This window comes from Argentina silus (genome assembly GCF_951799395.1).
Source record: "Argentina silus genome assembly, chromosome: 10".
NCBI classification, from domain to species: domain Eukaryota; kingdom Metazoa; phylum Chordata; class Actinopteri; order Argentiniformes; family Argentinidae; genus Argentina; species Argentina silus.
The window spans coordinates 22237230-22258747 of NC_139664.1; the positions used below are offsets into that span (position 1 = coordinate 22237230).

The following is a 21518-nucleotide window of genomic DNA, read 5'->3' on the forward strand; positions in this document are numbered from 1 at the left end:
TACTAATAAATCAAATCAAAGTTTATTTATCAAATACACAATATACATGATACAGTGCAATGAAACACTTAGGCAAGCTAGCTCCTCAACAATGCAACAATTAACAATCAAACAATCAACAATGCAATGCAATATAACAATAATTTAAAAAACAATAACACAAGGTGGCATAGTAATTAGTAGCAGAAACTCAGCAACAATATTGGGCAGTACCAATGGTATTGTGAGTAGTATGTAAGTGTGAATGCATGCGTGTGTGTGTGTGTGTGTGTGTGTGTGTGTGTGTGTGTGTGCAAAGTCATTGGAGACATTGCCTGAGATGGTGTCAGTTGAGCAGTCTTATGGCCTGTGGGTAGAAGCTGTTCTGGAACCTGTTGGTCTGGGTCTGGATACACCGGTACCATTTGCCAGATGGTAACAGAGAGAACAGGGTGTGGCTGGGGTGGCTGCGGTCCATTCTCACAATGATCTTCCCGGCCTTCCTCTTGCACCTCCCGGAGTAGATGTCCTGTACGGCTGGGAGCTCACAGCCTGTGATGAACTTGGCCGTTTTCACTACTCTCTAGAGAGCCTTACAGTTGAGAGCAGTGCAGCTGCCGCACCAGGCGGTGATACAGCCTGTCAGGATGGCTCTATGGTGCACCTGTAGAAGTTTGTCCATGCCGAATTTCCTCAGCCGTCTTGATCACTGTATGGGTGTCTTGTGACCATGTTAAGTCCTCAATGATGTGGACACCGATGAACTTGAAGCTGCTGACTCTCTCCACTGCAGCCCCACCGATGTGGATGAGGATGTCCTCCTGAAGTCCTTCCTCCTGAAGTCCATGATCAGCTCCTTAGTTTTGTTGATGTTGAGGGACAGATTGTTGTCTTGGCACAAGTCTGCCAGGGCTCTAACTCATAGGATGACTCATTGTTGTTAGTGATCAGGCCAACCACAGTGTCACAAATCACAAAAATCACAAATATGCATGTCTTTACATGCTACTCATGAATCATATTTATTTGTGTGCATATACTGTATCTCACATTTCTTTTTAAATTACTAGTTTTGATTTAATTCATTTCATGACCTACCTTTCATCATTGTGTTAAGGAAGTAATACTCTTGCAGACTGAAAATGACAAGGTTTGGGTCAAAAGTATGGGTCAAAGTCTAGTGGTCAAAGATAAGAACGACAACCAAAGAGGAATGCAGCGGTTAATCTATACATTTACCAACTCAGTGGTTAATGTATACATATCATGTATACTTTCATTTGATATGTTTAGATGTTTGATCAGTTAGTCATAACACAGTAAGCTGCAGAGGCGAATGCCGTATATCACAGGAAAGGTGCGGATCTTGGCTTTTCGGGGGGGGGGTTCGCTATGGGAAGTGCTAAAAGTCGCAAAGTAAAATGTGAGAAAACGTGTTCTTTATTTGAAGGAGAAGACAAACTACTACGGTAGAGCACTCCTGTCTCCGGCCCCTGTGCCATGTGGGCCAAACCCGGGAACAGACACACTTCTGTATCAGCTACCACTTCAGCGGCTTCAACTTTCGAGGCGTCGACGGCTACCCTGTTGGGATGGCACTCACACCATTACGCACAAACACATACTCTTCCAGGCGCACGCACACACACACACACACGCACACTGTGGGAAAACGTGTTCTTTATTTGAAGGAGAAGACAAACTACTTCTTACTTTTAGCTATTTATTTATATGTCAGAATTCTAGGCTTGTACAAGGACCACTTTTGGCGAAGAAAATCACAGTCAGCAAGCTGTTAATCTGTAACCAACCTTCCAAAAATGGATACATTCAAAATGTCAAACAAAGCATTTTACAGTAAACAAAATTATTCTGATTGGCTATTTGGTTGGGGAGGAGCCGCGGTTTAGACTTGGCTCTCCTCTCGTTGGTGTTTTAGGCTGGTCCCAGCCCCTGACACATGATCCGTTCCAGGTAGAGATATCGCCGGTCCGTTCCCTCTGGGGAACGAATTGACCTGCTGAAGAAAACATATACCTACTCTGATTTGTCCTTTCCTATCCTAGTATTTTTCCATTACATCATTCTTGTGTTATGCGTGTGTTGCAACATCCATCGTGATGACCTGACCCTAACCTCTTCATGTATTAATCCAATGTACCATGGAACTAATGCTTGATTCATCTCTCATTCATCAACAGGCCATCACATTAGTACATTTAGCACACTGCAGTAATGTATTTTTATTATAGCAATAATAAACTGTTTTTATAAAAATAATGATTTCCAACACTTCTCAATCAAAAGTTAATGATTACCAAACAAATGTTCCCTGTATCAGATGATTAAAAAACATATTAATTCAATTGATTTGCATATGGAATATCAAATACAATTAGTAAATGTAATCACCCTAAATAAAGAACTGAATAGCTTTATTTACTCGTCTGCTATTGAGCATTATAATGCAACTGTTTTTATAAAAAATAATTTCTAACAAAAAGAAGATGCACGCTCCCGTCTCCAGACGCTCTGAATACTCAAAAAATATTATAGAACATACACATGTTTGGTACTGGTTGAAACAGGGCAGGTTCTAAGTAGCAGGTCAGTATTGTTTTCTGTGAAAGTCAAGTGAATCTACAGCCCAAAGTGTCGAGATGTTGATTTTGCGTTTCATTTTATCAAACAACAAACATGTCATAACTGTCACCGTACAGGTCTCTGTGTTTGATCAGACATCGTATGTATGGTATGTAGTTATTTATTATGTTGTTATAAACAGAGCTAGCATAGTTTGCTGTGATCAGACAAAGATTGAGTGTGTGAGCACTCTAAATGCGCAACAGGGTCACTACATATTATAGCACCTTTCCTGTGATATACGGCATTCACCAATGCAGCTTACTGTGTTATGACTAACTGATCAAATATCTAAACATATCAAATGAAAGCAGAGATCGTCCCGTGCATCTTAAGAGGACATTTATACATTAACCACTGAATGTATAGATTAACCGCTGTTTTCACACATTTCCCGTAAAACATATGCATTCCTTTTTGGTTGTAGTTCCTATCTTTGACCACTAGACTTTGTCCAGTCATGTGACCCAGACCTTGTCTTTTTCAGTCTGCAAGAGTATTTCCTCCAACTAAACAAAAACAAAACTGAGATTTGAGTCTTTGGTGCTTAAGAAGAAAGGCTGAAAGTTAGTGCTATTCTTGATTCCCTTTCTTTGAAGTCTAAAAACCAAGTCAGAAATCTGGGTGTTATTATTGACTCAGATCTAAATTTTAACACTCACATCAAGTCTATAACAAAATCGGCCTATTATCATCTTAAAAAATATAGCAAGAATTAGAGGATACATGGCCAAACAAGACCTAGAAAAAACGAATTCATGCTTTCATTTCCAGTAGGTTAGACTACTGTAATAGTCTTTTCTCAGGCCTTCCCAAAAAAGCACTTAGGCAGTTACAGCTCATTCAGAATGCTGCTGCTAGAGTTCTAACAAGGACTAAGAAAGCTGAACATATTACATCAGTTCTCAGGTCTCAGCATTGGCTACCAATATGTTATAGAATTTACTTCAAAATACTATTACTTGTCTATCAATAACTTAATGGTTTAGGGCCAAAATACATTACTGACTTGCTTCCACACTATGAACCCTCTAGACTTCTTAGGTCATCAGGGACCGGTCTACTAATTATTCCTCGGATTAAAACAAAACATGGTGAAGCAGCATTCAGTTATTATGCTACACATAGCTGGAATAAACTTCCGGAAGATCTTAGATCAGCCCCAACTCTGGCTACTTTCAAAAATGGGCTAAAAACCTTTATGTTCACCGTTGCCTTAAATTGCCAAAGTTAACTAAGGTATTTGGGTTAGAGTAATAAAATGTGGATTAGAGTCCCAAATACAGATTTGGGTTAGAGTCCCAAACACCCGGGGAACAGGTATTCTAAGGTAAAGAAAACCAAATTGCTGCTAATAATTGCACTCTGACCCTAAAATGCACTGTGACTTTTATTATTTTTTTTGTCTTTTATGCTTTCTTTTTTTATTTTATTTTTTATGCTCTTTCCTTTTATCGGTTTTATGTAAAGCACTTTGAATTGCCTCCATGTATGAAATGTATGCTATATAAATAAACTTGCCTTGCCTTGCCGTACATACGATGGGGGGGGGGGGGTTCAGCTCATGTGACCTATAGTAGAGTTGTCAATGTTCTGTGGAAGATGACTTTGAAAATGAAAAAATACATTTAGGATATTTTATTTGCACTTTGTCTCCTTGTCATGTGTAGTATGTTATTGTATTATAACCTGAGCATATCCACACAAACTTCAAGGTGTTACCTATCAAAATGAATCCTGCTTTTGCATCTGATTATGATATTTCTAATGTAATAAGCAGTTTAGTTTGGGTATGTTTTTTAGGCAGAAAATAGTCAAATAGGGCCTAAAGCTTAAGAGGATATGCTGGTTAATCTATACATTTCCAGTTCCATTTCCCACTGTACATCACCCGGTTAATGTGGACAGAGGCGCATGTTTTACCGTTAACTGCGATAGGCCAGTGCTTACCACTCGCAGTTGCAGTCCAGATCAGGTGCGTTCCATCACTGCTCTGAAATGACTGTCCGGCCATGTGGACATCTATTATGATGCATGCCAAGCAACTGTGCAAACATTTGATCCTGATGTTCTCATGCAAATCACACATTACTGTATGGTCATTATTGCTTGTGTAGGCTGAAGTTTCGTACAGGATACGGACCTATCTGATAAAATGCAGATCACCAAACCAGTTGGATAGGTGATAATGAACTTGCTAATAAATCACTGAATAAGACGCACATGCTTGTCAAGAATTTTTTTTTTTTTTTTTTTTTTTATCCTATATTTATACAGGGGGGATCTTACTGAGACCTGTGTTTTCTCTTTTACAGAAGAACCCTGTATGATACAAGGGGATAAAAAAACAGACAGACAAAATCACACAATATTTCAAGGAAATAAAAGCAGAGGGGGAAAAATGGAAATCTACAAAAGAATGAATGGAAAAAAGAAGAATAACAACAATGATATAAACCCTTAAGACATAAGATTTAAAATAAATAAATAAATTGGATAACAGAAGAAAAAAAAAAGCAATATAGGAATCACATAACAAAGGAAAATAGTTAAAATGTTCAATGAATAAATCCACAAACATTCTCTTGACATGGCCTAAGGTGACCAATGACTCTAGCTTTAGTTCCTCCTGAAGGCCATTCCAAGAGGATGGGACATGGACGCTATAAGCTGTTCTCCCAATAACTGTAGAAGTATAGGGAACCTCCAAAGCTAGCCAGTCTTGAGATATTGTGTGATCATTTGTGACCCTCCAATTCATAAGTAGGGAAGTGCTTTATAAACAAAAGTAAGCCAATGGCATGATCTTTGTTTAACCAGGGAAACCCAACCCACATTCTGGTATAGAGTATAATCATGAGTGGTATATCTGTTGTTGGTTATAAACTGAAGCACGCTGTGACATCCAATGATTTTAATGTGCTAGTGGGTGCATGCATGTATAAAATATCACCATAGTCAATCACAGGTAAAATTGTGTCTTGGACTATATGTTTCCTACCTTCGTAAGATAGGCAGGACATGTTCCTTTAAAGAAAGTCAAGTCTGATTCTTAATTAAAAAATATAGATAGAAGTATTTATAATGGGGAACTTGCTCAATTGAGGTACCACCTAAAGTACATATGCTCAGTCATGTATAAGTCAAAAGATGCATTTTTCTGTGATCTGGAAAATAACATACAACTTATTTTCTTGCAAGTACCAATTTAAATTTTAAAAGGGCTTTCTGAAGAGCAGTAAATGCAGCCTGAAGCTCAGAAAAAAAACTGTTAAACTGTAGGGGCAACAGAATATGCAACAGTATCATCGGCATACAAATGAAGGTTACAGTTTTGTGCCCTACGTATTTAATGACACTTTGAAGCATTTTAATTTAATTTGATGGTATTTGTGTACACATTAGTTTCACAATTTAGAAATGACTTTTTACTCGTCCCCCTATATTAAGGCACCAGAAGCAATGGGACAGATTCATATAATGTTCAAATTAGGCACTCATGTTTAGTATTTGGTCGACAATCCTTTGCATGCAATAACTGCCTGAAGTCTGCTACCCACTGACCCCACCAGATGCTCTGGTGATGCTCTGCCAGGCCTGTACTGTAGCCATCTTCAGTTGTTGTTTGTTTTGAGATCTTTTTGCCTACAATCTTATCATGAAATGAAATACATGTTCAATTGGATTTAAATCTGAAGATTGACTTGGCCAGTCAAAAACTTTCCACTTTTTGGCCCTGAAAAACTCCCTAGTTGCTGTAGCAGTACGTTTTGAGTAATTGTTTTACAGTATGATTTAATTTTATGTAACCTTTATTTTAGCAGGGAGTCCCATTGAGACCAAGGTCTCTTTTACAAGGGAGCCCTGCATACACACAGTTTACAACCCTACATAATACAAATACAAAATTTAAACATTATAAAACACGATCAAGAAACACAAACACATTTTTTAGAGGTCCTTTAAACTGCCCAAGCGTCCCCAGAGCAACCAACTGAAATGTTCTCTGCAGATTGTTCCAGCAGTGAGGTGCACCATAACTAAAAGCATATTTACCCAATTCGATGGAGACCCGAGGAACCTCAAGAGTTAACCAACTCTGAGAATGAGTTAGGTAATTTATGTTCTTTAATTTCAATAATGAGGTTAGGTAAGCCGGGGTTTATGCAGTAGGGCTTTATAACACAAAAAGGGAGTAATGAAGAGATATACAGGACTTTAACAAGATCTAGCCAACCTTTTGATAAAGTATGCAATGATGAGTATTAAACTATCAGTGGGATAAAGCGAAGGGCACCATAATCAAGCACTGACATTAAGGTTGATTGCACAATCCACTGTCTACTGTTCAGGGAAAAGCAAGATCTCTTCCTATAAAAGAAGCCCACCGTAAATCTTAGCTTTTTAACAAGCTCCTCCATATGTTTTCTGAACTTCAAGTCAGATTTTGGATCATTGTTACAGCACCATCAGCAGAGCTTATCATGCAGTTCCCCGCGCGGCTCTGGGACTATCTGACCACACTGTTATTCATCTGATCCCGGCATACAGGCAGAAACTACAACTTTCTAAACCTGCTGTGCGGAGATCTAAGAATTGGAGCAGCAGAGAAGCAGTGGAGGAACTGCGTGACTGCCTGGATAACACAGACTGGGACATTTTTAAGACTGCTTCCAACAGCCTGAACGAATACACAGTCTGTGACGTCATACATCAGCTTCAGTGAGGACAGATGTATTCCAACATGCACCAGGGTGAGTTACAACAATGACCAGCCCTGGTTCACAGCAAGACTCAAACAGCTTCTACTGTAGATTTGACAGACAATGGACCTGGTCCTGACTCTGACCCACACACCCAACCCCCCTCCACAGCTATCACACCTCTTCTTCCCAGCCTGGACAGAGACACTACCCCCCCCTACACAATGGACCCAGACAGCCCCCCCCCTCCATCCAGGAGAGAGATGTAAAAAAACTGTTAAAGAGACAGAACCCCCGCAAGGCAGCTGGACCAGACACTGTCTCCCCCAGACCAGGACAGTGCTTCTCCAATGGGGATGAGTCCGCCTACAGAAAGGAAGTTGACAGCCAGGCTTCCTGTTGCAGCCAGAACAACTTGTTCTGTTGCAGCTGAACTCTCTAAAAACTGTAGAGATGGTAATAGATTTCAGGAGAAGCCAAGCCCCAACCGCCCCCCTCATCATGTGTGACTCCCCACAACACTGTGGAGTCATTCAGATTCCTGGGGACAATAATTTCACCTCAGGTGGGCGGAGGACATCACCTCCACCATCAAGAAGGCCCAGCAGAGGATGTTCTTCCTGCGGCAGCTGAAGAAATTCAACATGCCGCAGAAAATGATGGTTGAGTTCTACACGGCCATCATTGAGTCCATCTTCAGCTCATCGTTTGCTGCCTCCACTGCCAAGGACAAAAGCAGACTGCAGCGGAACATTCGGTCAGCCGAGAAGGTCATCGGCTTCAACCTGCCGTCTCTCCTGGACATGTTCCACTCCAGGACCAGTAAGAGAGCAGGAAAGATCATCGCTGATCTTTCCCATCCTGGTCACCATCTCTTCCATAGACTTCCATCCGGCAAAAGGTTCCGGTCTATCAAGACCAAAACCTTGCGCCACCTGAACAGTTTCTTCCCCATGGCAGTGGGGCTCACAAACAAGCTCCCTGCCTCTCACTGACTCTAGGACTTCCACTCCCCCCCCCACCCCACCCTGTCTCACACACACACACACACACACATACACAATGCACTGACAGTGTAATTTAGATTTATTTAAATTTATTGTAATTTGTAGTGTACATGTCCCATAGCCATTTCACAGCCTCTAGCCTCATTGCCTCTTAGCCTCGCAGAGTCTACATGATTTATTGTTTTATAGTTCTATTTTGTACGTTTTTTGCTATTTTGTTAATATTTTGCTTATATATATATATGTATATGTATATATATATTGTTGTTTTATATGTCCCATGCACTAACCTCACCAAGTCAATTTCCTGTATGTGCAAATACACTTGGCCAAATAAAATAATTCTGATTCTGATTCTAATTCTTTGTGAAACCAAATGCCCAGGTATTTATAAGTGGGGATACACTCAATGGGGGCAGCACCCAAAGTCCATATGCATAAATCAAATACATTTTTCTATGATTTGGTAAATAACATATATTTCGTTTTTCCAGCATAAAGCACCAACCTCAGCCCAACAAATGCTCTCTGTAGGACAGCGAATGCAAACTGTAGCTCGGAGAGAGCCTGGTCAATTGTGTGGGCAATAGCACATATAGACATACAAACAGTGTCATCGGCATAGGCAGGTTACAATTATTTCCAGATAATCCAATATTGTTGATGTAAATAGTAAAAAGAACCAGAACAAGAATGGATCCTTGTGGAACACGCTTTGTTATGTCCAGAAAATCAGTTAAGACACACTGCATTCTGTCTATTAAATAATTTTCAAACCTTCTACATGAAGCCTGATCCAGGCCTATTTCAGACAATCTCTGAATGAGTAGGTAATGGTCGACCATATCAATAAGGCAGCACAATGTTTTTTTCTGATCTACGCAATTTAACACATTATCTAAGACAAGGGTAGCAGCTGAGACAGTGCTATGACCAGGTCTGAAGCCAGATTGGTGTACATTTAGAATAGAATGGGAACATAAAAAGGTTCTTAGTTGGGAGTTGACCAGGGACTCTTGGCGGTAGTTATCTAGGTCGGTCACCTTTATGGAGAGGGTGCACATGGGCTGCCTTCCAAGGCTTAGGGATAGCATCTGAGATAATAGATTTAAAAATATGTGTCAAGCTGAAAGCTGCAATAGGCCTGGATCAAGCAGATCAGTCCCAATTGATTTTTTAATGTCAATTTTAAGCAGGGTATCTAGTACATCACAAGTAGAAAATTGTTGAAATGAAAACAAAGACTCGCTAGTAGTTCACTGATCTCCCATCGAGGTGGCTGGGGGCTGGGAGATGGGAGCGCAGTTGACCGTCTGACCAGGGTCAGCCAAACCATAATTTCTCTCAAATAAAAAGCCTGCCAAGATAAAATGCTGATTAAAGGTATTACTTATCTAAATTTCCTCTGTAATGAGGCCAGAGTCTGACAAAACTTCTTTAGGTAGGGATGAAGAGGAATTTCCACACTTCAGGGTGTTAATTGTTTTCATTATGTAGGATCAGCAGCAGAATCCGAGATAGCACAGGAATTAGCTTGATTTTGCTTTCTTAATTGATGAGGTGCATCTATTTCTCAGTTGTCTGAAAACCTGCCAATCAGCTACTGAGTCTGTTTTTATAGCTTTGGCCCAGGCCTGGTTTCTCAACAAAAGGAGAGATGAAAGTTCTGTGGAATACCAAGGATTAGTTCTATTCTTAATTCTAAGGCGTTTAAAGGGGGCATGTTTGCCTGCCAGAGATGTAAATATAGATGAGAAATGTTCTAGAGCCAAATAGGCATGCAGGTGATAAGGTAGAGATTCGACCAATAAAGATCATGTAAAAAAACGTGCTCGCTAAAATGTCTTTTTGTAAGAAAGCGTGGGGCAGATTTTTTGTGTCTTTTCACCTTTAATCCAGGTTATCAGACAGTGTTCACTGATGTCATTAGGGAAAGCACCACTACATATACAGTATGTATAAGGCCTATTTCTTAGGATGATGTCTAGCAGGATGGATTTATCTGGATTCTTCAAGTTAGGCCGTGTTGGTTTTTAGATTAACTGTGATAGTTGTAAGCCATCGCATAGGTGTTTGATTTTATCTGAGGTTTGAGACAACCAGTCTAGACTTAAATCAGATATTATTTCTACTTCAGAATGGAGGATAGTGATGCAGCTAAGTTATCAAGGGTACTATGATGAGCAGATGGTGGGCGATACAAATAGCCCCCCTCCTCCTCTACCTTCTTTGTCTGTCTTAAATACGGTATAATTTAAGGACATATCATTGTCAGGCACTGACAAATTTAGCCATGTTTCAGAGATCATAAAAATGTCTGGGTTTGCCTGCTGAGCCCACATGTTGATGAAGCCTAATTTTATTTATTAGGCTTCTGGCATTTAAATGTAATAGTCCAAGCCCATTTCTCATTTTAGAATCGTCTGATGTTTCTAGGGTGGGTACCTCCCCTGAGACGTAGGCCAATTTGCTAGCCTGTACTTAAACATGTTTTATTGGCAGTGTATGAGGGAAATGGTTTGGGGTTACCTTAAGAGGGCTACGACTGGTGTCCCCTCTCACCACTTTAATACCTTCGCCATATTGTCAGATAGGATCTCTGCTCCTTCTGTTTGGGTGCACTCCATAATGCTTAAAAATTGCTGGTCTCCCCCAAAACAAGTCAACATTTTCTCCAAATGGAATATCCTCTGTGTTACAGAATGCTTTAAGCCACCGATGTAGCTGCCATAGCCTGCGAAACTTCATGTCACCTGAGCGAAATGAGGTAGTGGACCAGGGGGTCCTTAAGGGTCGTGGAGAACTGTATCAAGTCATTTTTCAGTTTGTCCGAACAGGCCAGTTTGATATCATTTGACCCAACATGAACCACAGCAGTTTTTGTCTCCCGGTTATGTTCCAGGACTGAGGGAAGCAACTGGTTTATGATGAAACGCCATCCAATGAATTTGAATTTCTTCGCAAATGTTGATGGCTATTTACTGGCGCCATACAGCTCAAAGTGCCCTATCTGCACAACTATTGAAAAATATATGCATTATATGTGTCCCGGTGGAACATGTTTTCTCTGTCAAGTCAGTTGTTTCATCCTCAATATTGAATTATTCATTAAACCAGGTCCGTATGTTAGGAGAGAAATATAGATAATGCTGTTGGTGTGGTCCTCTGTAGCTCAGTTGGCAGAGCATGGCTAACAACGTTTAGGTTGTGGGTTTGATTCCTGCTGGGTCCATATATACTGAAAAATATATACAAAAATATAAGTCACTTTGGATGAAAGTGTCAGCTAAATGGCATATATATATATATATAATGCAAGATGCACACAAGAGTTTTCTTAACCATAAGTACACAGCTTCAAAACTCACATTGCTCACAATCGATCATCAAATACTTGCACAGAACACATTTATTAACATTAGAGAAATATTTTAGATATATTATGATTTCATGTTTTAATTCTTGTCACTGGAGATCTCTGAATGTGACAATACATTGTCTCTGGTTTTAGAAACTAAATATAGTAAAGATACTGTACTAACAATGTATTTTGAGTATCTCAGTTTTTGATAAAAGTCTAGACATGATGAATTGTAAACATTCTTTAACAAATAAGTTACATTAAAAAAACAACTCGGCACTGCATACAAAGGTTGAGACAAAGAAAATGACACATGCGTAATAAATTAGTGATAAATTAGTGTTCTTACAGAGTTTAAGATAGCACTGTATTCTATTTACATGAAATAAACTGCTGAATTCCAGTTCAATAGTTTATTACAAATTGAAAAGGATAAAAGGTTATATCAAAAAGTATTCAGAACGCACCAATATATGCTCTGTCTAAAAGATCAAATATATCTTGGCAGTACCATGGATCTTCAGAGTCAAGGGCATGAAGTTAACAGGGAGCTGGGCTCATCTAGACTTCACCCTTTGCCACTGACTTTTGTCCCAGATCATTCACTCTACTTTTAACTAATTCCAATCAGCATCCTCCTCTCCCTTCAGTAAATGATGAGTAAGGCACAAACTGATGACTGGTATCTGTTGCATTTATGACAAAAGACCAATATAGAAAATAGACCTTCGTAGTTAGCATCAATGTGGCTATTAACAGTGATCCAGCCAAACACAAGGCCACAGGATTCCAAACAGTCAAAGATTGTCGTTGCATAAACTGTTGTGTAAGGACAAGACCATTCATCCACCCGTGTGAGAAAACATCATCCGTAGTTAGCATGTGTTGCTAATCCTACACACCCAGCCCCATCCAGTCACAAGGTTCGCGCACACTGACCCGACCATAGAGCCGCCAGACGCTCAGCTAGCATTGCCACAGCAAGCACCACAGGCAGACACTGGACAGATCTGTCTGCCGTGGCGGCCAGCCGCAGATGTACCTTATCAGGGTCTGTAATCATACCCCGGGCATCCTCTAGGGCAGCAACTGCTGCTGTGCTAGAGTTGACGTCCCCAGTGGCAAGCACGTCAAACAGGCAGGCCTGGTAGTACACATCCCTGGCTGGGAGGAGGGCTGCGCAGTGGGCTTGGGCAGCAGCATATGGTTGTGGGGAGGAGGAGTTGAGGAAATAAGAGGTGAAGGAAGTCGACGGAGGACGGGGTGGTCTCTCTAGGCGCTGAGAAGCCGGGCAGCCCCACACGCACAGCTGAAGGTCCTGCTCAGGAGAGAAAGCCTCGACGATGGCACGCGGCGAGCGCACAGACAGGCCCAGGGAGTGGCCACTCTGGCGCACCACCAGGACGGTGCCAATGTGGACAGCGCGGATCTCTGCGTGGCGCCCGGGATTCTGTGAGCGCACGCTCAGGCTGTGCTGGCCCCGCCGCTCGCCGCTGGTCACTGAGCCGTCAGCAAAGGCAGCTGGCACATTGTCTAGCTCCGCCAGGTAGATCTGCGGCTCGATGCACTGGAGCGAGTTCTTAAAGATGATGGTGATCTGTCAAGGAGATAGGATAATATATGCCATTTAATAATAAATAATAATAGAATAATAGAATAATAGGATAGTTAGTCAATGTGCCTCCCCTTTAACAGTGAAGGATGCAACACCTGGTGAGTGGTTCTCTCAAGAAGAAACTAAAGAAAAGAGCAACAGGACATAGCATACCTTTCCACCACATAACAAGCAATAGTAATCAACGTAATAACACTTGATTGTTTGTCTGTTTCTCTTTATAGGTATTAACTTTAAGGAATATTTGGTGACAGTCTGAGGGATGAATTTACAAATTGATTGTGAGGCTTATGCTCCTGTTATACCGCCACAATAACCATGGTGATCATCTATATTTAGACTGTTACATACATACAACATTTACATACAGTCAATGTTGTATGTAAATAAGGCTCATTATAGTCCAAGTCAAAAAAGTCATCACTATTTGCCATACACAATTAATGTGGTGCTATAAAGAACTTCTGAAAACTGATGGTATGTCACAGTCTATCTTACCTAGATCTAAACTTGCCATAGAAGCTGTCATCATAGCAAGACGAAGAAACTGACATGCAACAATGCATGTAAGAGAAGGGCTATTACACACAAGGGTATCCCTCAATTAACAGAGACAAAAATCCTGCTGTTCAATCTGGCGTTGCTCAATTCGATGTGTCCAGTTTGTTTTGTACCACAACTAAAGTATTTCATGCCAATCCATACAGAAGCTGCCAGAGTGCACACACATCCAATCACGAAATGCTCACTTGATGAAAGTTGGAAATGTATGTGAATTAATTGCTGTAGCCTAATTTAGGGGTAGGCCTACAAAATAAGGCTGGGCTACTTGGCATTTCAGATGTTTTAACTTGGCATAACGCAGTTAGTTCAACCAAATGGTTATCAATCAATTTCAAAAGGGACAGCTGTGGATTTGGCGTTTTATAACATCAGCCTTAGTCTGCAAAATTACCGTTCCAGGAACACTTGACATTAAGGTACCATTTGTTAAGGGTTTATAAATGGTTTATAATAACTTAATAAATCATTTATAACCAGTTTATTATTCAATGATATAAACCATTTACAAACAGTTATAAATCATTAGTTTAGATTGATAGATATTAACTTGGTGCTTGCCAAATAGGGAGCTTGCAATCAGGAGCCAGTTATTAATGCTTTATAAATACACTTATAAATGCTTTGAGAACTAACCCTGATGTGTCATCATCCCACACAATTTGCAATGGGTACACAGTGGTTATACAGTTGATAAATTGTATATGCTAGTTTTTACACCGAATTTTACACTGGACAGTAACATGACTAGCAGACCAGTTTTATCTTCATTGCTTTTCAATAGGAGCACCACAAAGTTTGCCCAAATGTGACACTTTTATAATAATTGAAAACATTTAGAAAATTGCTTAATTAAAAACAACAATTATATTTCATGATAATTGTCTAATACTGTAATAATTTTAAATATGTCTCTATAGTCAAATGAGTGGCCTATGTTGTCCAAATGGTACAATGGTAGACTGAAAGAGACATAGGCAACAGGCAACACTGCTAAGAATCATAGTTTGAAGCAATGATGGTCAAGGTCTGTAGGTTTGGATTTAGTGGCTGCTACTGGGGCACAATGTACAGATCACTCTGTATGTTACAGCATACTGTATAGGTTATCTAGTAACAGTTCAGACAAGCATTTAAACTGTTTATTGGACATTACTCTTATTTTAAATAAAAAAATAAAAATAAATTCTTCTTTTGGCTCTGCACTCAATAAATTTGAATTTGAAATCAAACAATTACCATGAGTTTAAAGTAGAGATTCTCAGATTTAATTTGATGTACATATTGGTTTCACCATTCAGAAACCACTTTTTAGACATTAGTCTCCCTATTTTAGGCCACCAAAAGTGATGGGCCAGATTGATCAAATGTCCAAATTAAGCACTCATGTTTAGTATTTGGTCAAGAATACTTTGCATGCAATAACTGCCTGAAGTCTACGACCCATTGACTCCACCAGACGCTGAATATCTTCTCTGGCGATGCTCTGCCAGGCCTGTACTCTTCAGCAAAAATCCATTTTTTGGGCCTGAAAAACTCCCTAGTTGCTATGGCAGTATGTTTTGGGTCATTGTCCTGCTGTATGATGAAGCGCCGTCCAATGAGTTTGGAGGCATTTGCTTGTACTTGGGCTGACAAGATGTTTCTGTACATTTCAAAATTCATCCTGCTGCTTTTAGCAGTTACATCATCAATGAAGACAAGGACTCAGTTCTAGTGGCAGCTATACATGCCCAAACCATAACCCTTCCACCATGTTTAACGGTTGTTTTGTATGATGGAAATCTTGGGCAGATCCTTAAAAGGACGATGGAAGCAGGGAAGCCAGAGGAGTTTGCCGTTGGGGAGAAGGTTATGCCAGAGAACATCCGTAGCCAGCAGCACAAAGGGGGGAAGCTAGATGCTCATAGTGATCCTGAAGTTGGAGGGCCAGAGTGCTGACCTTGTTGGGGTTGACGGGGTCACACGCCCAAGGGTGAATATAGATCACCAGCACTACCTCTGACCCATCCACCTGCACCACCTCTGACCCATCTACCACCTCTGACCCATCTACCAACACCACCTCTGACCAATCCACCTGTACCACCTCTGACCCATCTACCACCTCTGACCCATCCATCAGCACCACCTCTGACCCATCCACCAGCACCACCTCTGACCCATCTACCACCTCCGACCCATCTACCAGCACCACCTCTGACCCAGTGATTCTGCTATGGGTTGAATGGCAAGTCTATATACGTGCGCCCTTTTGCTGTCAACCTGAAGCCATTGTTTTGTGATGGGTTCTTTGATTTGAGCCTCTATTTCAGTCCATTTCAGTCATCAGTCATCCTTTTGCATGCCCGCATCATTAAGTTCTGCCATCACTGTGACTTGCCAATATGTATATTTTTCAGTGATTGATGAAACAGGAAGGAAGGTAAAGGGATGTCCTGTGGAGCCGCATAGGGCCGTACAAGGTGTATTCCAGCAAAATTGAATTAGTTGTATGACACTACAATTCATACATTTTGTTAATACAATGTACCTTAGTGTGTGTTTTACATGTCAGCATTAACCATTTGTATTTGAAATGGCAAGAATGGTGTTCCTCCATATCTTCAGGTGATTAATGCCTACTTTGCTGGCCAAATTAAGAGAACAAAGAGGCAGGGTCTGCACATCTTTCATGTCGACTCCTACCAGATGACAGAAGGTGAGTGCTCTTCAACCTTTCATATCTGAGAGTGAATGCCATTGACATAAGTCCCTTATCTATAATGTGAATGTATGGTATATTTTCAGTTGGATCCTCTGACATATGATATTCTTGTTGGAGTAATGAACCACAACCATCAATGGACACTGGTGGTAAGTGAAAACATGAGGGACAATTGGCCCTGAGTTGTGTAATGGAAGTAATCACTGTCTTCTTTGTATTTGGTTTAAATGTGATCTATCCTAAAGAGAGGATGGCATTGGTCCTGGACCCCCCTGGTGCAAAAGAGTCAGACCTGGCAAAATGCAAGGATGCAACCAGGCGTTGAAGTTGGAGAAGTCAGGATTAAGATCAATGTGAATACAAATGTACATATTGGACTGATTTGACAGATTAGTTAGTAGTCTCTAACATTGGCATTTACTTCATACTTATTTCTAGGGCCTTCATGAGGAGGAACTGTTCAGTTTCCCGCTGGACTTGCACAACCCTTCCCCACCCTGTCCAGACTGATAGGACTTCCTGTGGGGCTTTCGTTTGTAAAATATTTAAATTGTAACTGTGTTATATACATTGGACTTACATTGAAGATTTCTCTGAAGTTATTTTTGTGCACAGTTTGCAGAATGTGTTTTGGAGGGGGTTGATGTTGAATTTCCAGTGGATGCCAATGGTGTGGTTTTGATAAAGAGAACCATAGTGCAGCAGTTGCTGAATGGCACTGGTAGGTATAACCTAACTGGTGTTGAAAAGGATCACCATGTGGTGAATTAACTGCCATAGTACTGTTTACAGATTACTCATTTTGCTCCATTTTCAATAGACCCATTGGGGGACTACTGCCGTTCCTGTGGTGAGGTGACCTTATTCCAAGACCAATGGGTGAGATTCACAATTTTACACTCTTAAACAAAAGGGTTCTTTAGCTGTCCCTGTGGGAGAACCATTTTTAGTTCCATGTAGAACAGTTTTAGGTTCCATTTTGAACCTTCTGGAAAAGGGTTCTACATGGAACTACAATAGGGTTCTCCCATTACGACAACCAAAGTACCCTTTATGGTTCTATGTTGCAGCTCTTTTTTCAAAAAGTGTATTGGTGGTGAGAGGATGGTTGGTAGAGGTTATGATTAGTTTTTGTTGCGTACAATGTTGTTTCTTATCTTTCAGATTGAATGTACCAAGCCCAAATGTAAACTGTTGTTCTACTGGGACTGTGTTGGCAGCCCACCAGTGGAGTGTGACTTTTTGTGCCCTGCATGTTGTTGAGAGAGGGTGTGTGTGTGTGTGTGTGTGTGTGTGTGTGTGTGTGTGAGTGTGTGTGTGTGTGTGTGTGTGTGTGTGTGTGTGTGTGTGTGTGTGTGTGTGTGTGTGTAATTTATTTTGCCTCTGTACCATTTAATTTATGAAACCTCTGTAAACCGCAAACCAGCAATAAATGACTACACATTTCCTTTTTGAATTACACGTGTGTATCACCAAACTGTTGTATTGACTTACACAGTATAACATTGTGCCCCGAGCAGTAATGCATGCTTCTTATACATGAGCTTCTGTTTTATTGAACTGTCCTGGATGGTTTTGAAGAGATTGGAGGGTGGGTTATTTATACAATGCTATTTAGGTTTAAGTCAGGCTAAATCCATTGCTGCCAATAGGCTACATCAAGGCCCGAGACCTTGTGCAGAGTAACACACATTCTTATCTCTTACTGCAGCGAGCCTGTTTTGGAAATCATTGCACATTGTCCACTCCTGTATCTGCTTCTGGTTGATCTGTGTACACACTGATGTTATTATAGAAAAGGTCCTGCATTTACTCTAGTGCGGGGAGTAGTGTGAAGTGATTACACAGTGGCATCATTCTGACTGAAATGACTTAAGAGAGTAGTTTGAACACTTTGACATGTTGTGTACATGATTATCGCATTACTTTGATCTCTGCTAAAAGTGTCATAAGCGTTCATTGGGAGTGTGGCATGTACAGGTCATTGCACCTCTTTAAAACGGACAGTAGATCATAGCGATGATTACAGGCTGCTGGTCACAAGTTATTATAGGGCATCTCAGTGATTTGCAGTGTGTGGAAAACAAATAGAAAGTTCACATAATTCCTATATCATGAAACACAGTTTCATAGAGGAGAAGCGATAGAGTAGTGGTTATGTACATGGCATGCCCTGTGAAGGTTTTGAGTTTGCGTCCCACGCCTGATGGAGTTAACATTATGGTTTCGTTTTTGATAGTTAGTTTTAATATTATAGTTTGTCTTAACAATGGTACTATTCTTTGGAGGTGCATTTCTTTATTGGGCATTTCAACAGCCACGGTGTTACACATCCAGCTGTTTGCAATTGTGCCAAGCATGTCGAATCAGTTCCACCATATAGCCACATCGAGTATGACAAGACCAGCCCCAGCGACACCCCAGTCTACAATGGAAAACAGGGGCAAATGTGAAACCATGAACAAAGGCTCCAAAAGCGCTCACATACGTCCTTTTTGAAACTGCAAAGCTCCCTGTATACGATAACACAACGGAATATAACATTGTGGAAAAAGTCTGGGATGCTAAATGTTTAGTGAATCAGACACACAACACTGTTGGCACACAACAGGAGTGTTTGTAGTCGCTGTACTGCGCCTTCTGTTAAAGCATGTGTACACTCTAGGGCAGATGCTACTGTGAGTATGTTGAAACATGTGTACTTTCTAGGACAGATGCTAGTGTGAGTATAAGAGTGCACGTCTTTTCCAGGCACAGGATCGACCGCTATGTGACACACACATACAGTACTGTATCCTTTAATGAGCCACAACATCATTTATTCAGCGAGTCTGTATCCAGGCTACCTGTTTACCTGTTTATCTACTAACCTTTGTCAGGGCTGTGGTGTATGCCCCTCCTCTCATGGGCGCACTGGTGGCCTGCACATAGAGGTACTCATTATCGATGAGCGGCCAGGCCCCTTTCACAGCACAGGTCTGGAACTCATCGTGGAAGGTACGCACATGGGGGTCCCCGAACACCCCGCAGTGGAGGTACTCTGGAGCCCGGCCTTCTCGCTGCAAGTAGCCCTTCTCATAGAGGCAGGTGTCCCTGGAGATGGGAGCCTGGGGTAGAGGCCGGGGCTGAGCAGTGGGGCCTGTCCTGGGGCAGCTGTGCTGCTTTACCAGGTCCTCAATGCCCTGGGCGGCCGAGTGGTAGGCCAAATCGCCTCGGCAGGCCCGGGCAGTGCGGCGGGTGCAGAGCGCGTAGGACCGTAGGGCGCTGCAGTAGCCTGCGTTGCCCCCCTCCCTGCTCCCCCCTCCACCACTGCTGCCACTACCCCCCAGGTCCAGGGTGGCGGCTACAAAGTCAGAGTTGCACCTCAGGATGCGGCAGGAGGCCCATACTGAGGGAAAAGGGAGGAAGATAAAGTTTGCAATTCACCAATAGTCACCATTTATTGCATGCTGCAGCATACCGTTACTGCAATGATACTATTTTGCATGAACATTGATTAATAGTGCAATCCTCAAGTACCAGTAAATCCTGTCTTCCCAATCTAGGTTCAAATTAAAACCCATATACACACAAACTTTTTCAGTTTAAACCATCCTGTGTGCATAACATTGGCAAATACTTAATCAGTACTATCTACTATAAACACAACAAGATACGCACATACTGTGACATATTGCAACCAAGTAGTCGAGACAACTAACATTGTCTAAATGATGAGCATATTACCAACATAAGTGTGTGAGGTGTCAAAGTTGCTTGATACTTTAGTTTGACACAAAAACTGTGTATAATTGAGACCTACCTTGAAGGCAGCACAGGTGAACCAGAAGCAATGCCACACCAACGCCGCGTTTCCAATGCCATGACAGCAGGTTGTGGTCGCTGCTGAGGGCCAGTGTCCCCATTCCCTCCCAGCCTCTAAAGGCTGCCTACAGACCAGGCTCAGCACACTGGCTAGAGCTGCCGGCCATAAAAAATAATAAAAATTAAAACTAACAACTTGTTTTCTTCCTTTCTCTAGCACTGTGACTGCCTGTGGCTCTTATCCTTATGCCATTGCAAGGTTTTGCTTATGATGACTGTGATGTATAGTTGATTCACTTAATTTAGACATGTATTGTAAGTCGCTCTGGATAAGAGCATCTGCTAAATGACAAAAATGTAAAATGTAAATGTGGAAACAAGCCCTTTCCCTCTACTCTTAGGAACTAAATCTACTTTTGAAGGAATTTGATTGCAAGTTATAAGTGGTGCAAGTGGTCTTTGTCTAAATATCCAGGGAATATACAAAAACTTTCGCAAATAAGCGAGAAAATAGCCTTTTATTGGACCAGGACGTAATATGTCAGAATGATGAAATCCTACAACATCCATAGAGACGTTAGTAAACACAAGTGATAGATGTATGCGCTAGCGCAGTGTTTATGGATGTAAACAAACCAGGCAGTACCTAATTTGGAAACGATAATCTCACTCCTTCCTAAATCTCTTTGTAGTTTTCAAAAACCATGTGATTAACCCTGCATCTACAGAACGCATTTGGACGCATTATTTTCACATGCCCACACATTCGTAACACGTTCTGATTGAGGTAAAAAATTATAATTGGTGAAGTGTCCCTTTAAAGGTAGACGCTACCAGAGATTATTTCAAAAAGGAAACGATCACGATACGAGAGACCATCAAGAAACGAGAGACCATCAAGAAACGAGGAAACCATCAACTCCTGGCATGACATCCTATCCCAGAGTCTACCTTTAAATACTGTACAGGCTCTGAGGCAATACAATGTGAACATTGTGGGTGTACCTGTAGACTTTCTGTAGGAACTTTATGAAAGATAAAATGTCACCTGCCAACAGATTAGGCTATAGTGTAATCAAATTCAACCTATACCCTCATTACATTCATTCCTCATGCTTCTATCAATCAATTTCAATTT

At 41.1% G+C, this 21518-nt stretch overlaps 1 protein-coding gene across 1 annotated transcript; it reads right to left on the reverse strand.

Moving 5' to 3' along the window:
- Positions 1-325: 325 nt before the first annotated feature.
- Positions 326-20481, reverse strand: hjv (hemojuvelin BMP co-receptor; the record flags this gene model as incomplete). The annotated part of the gene is made up of 5 exons (XM_083679482.1): positions 326-562; positions 779-893; positions 12629-13290; positions 19447-19964; positions 20379-20481. 5 exons carry the CDS (start codon positions 20479-20481, stop codon positions 326-328), a joined length of 1635 nt encoding a protein of 544 aa, XP_083535608.1.
- Between the last annotated feature and the right edge of the window lie 1037 nt (positions 20482-21518).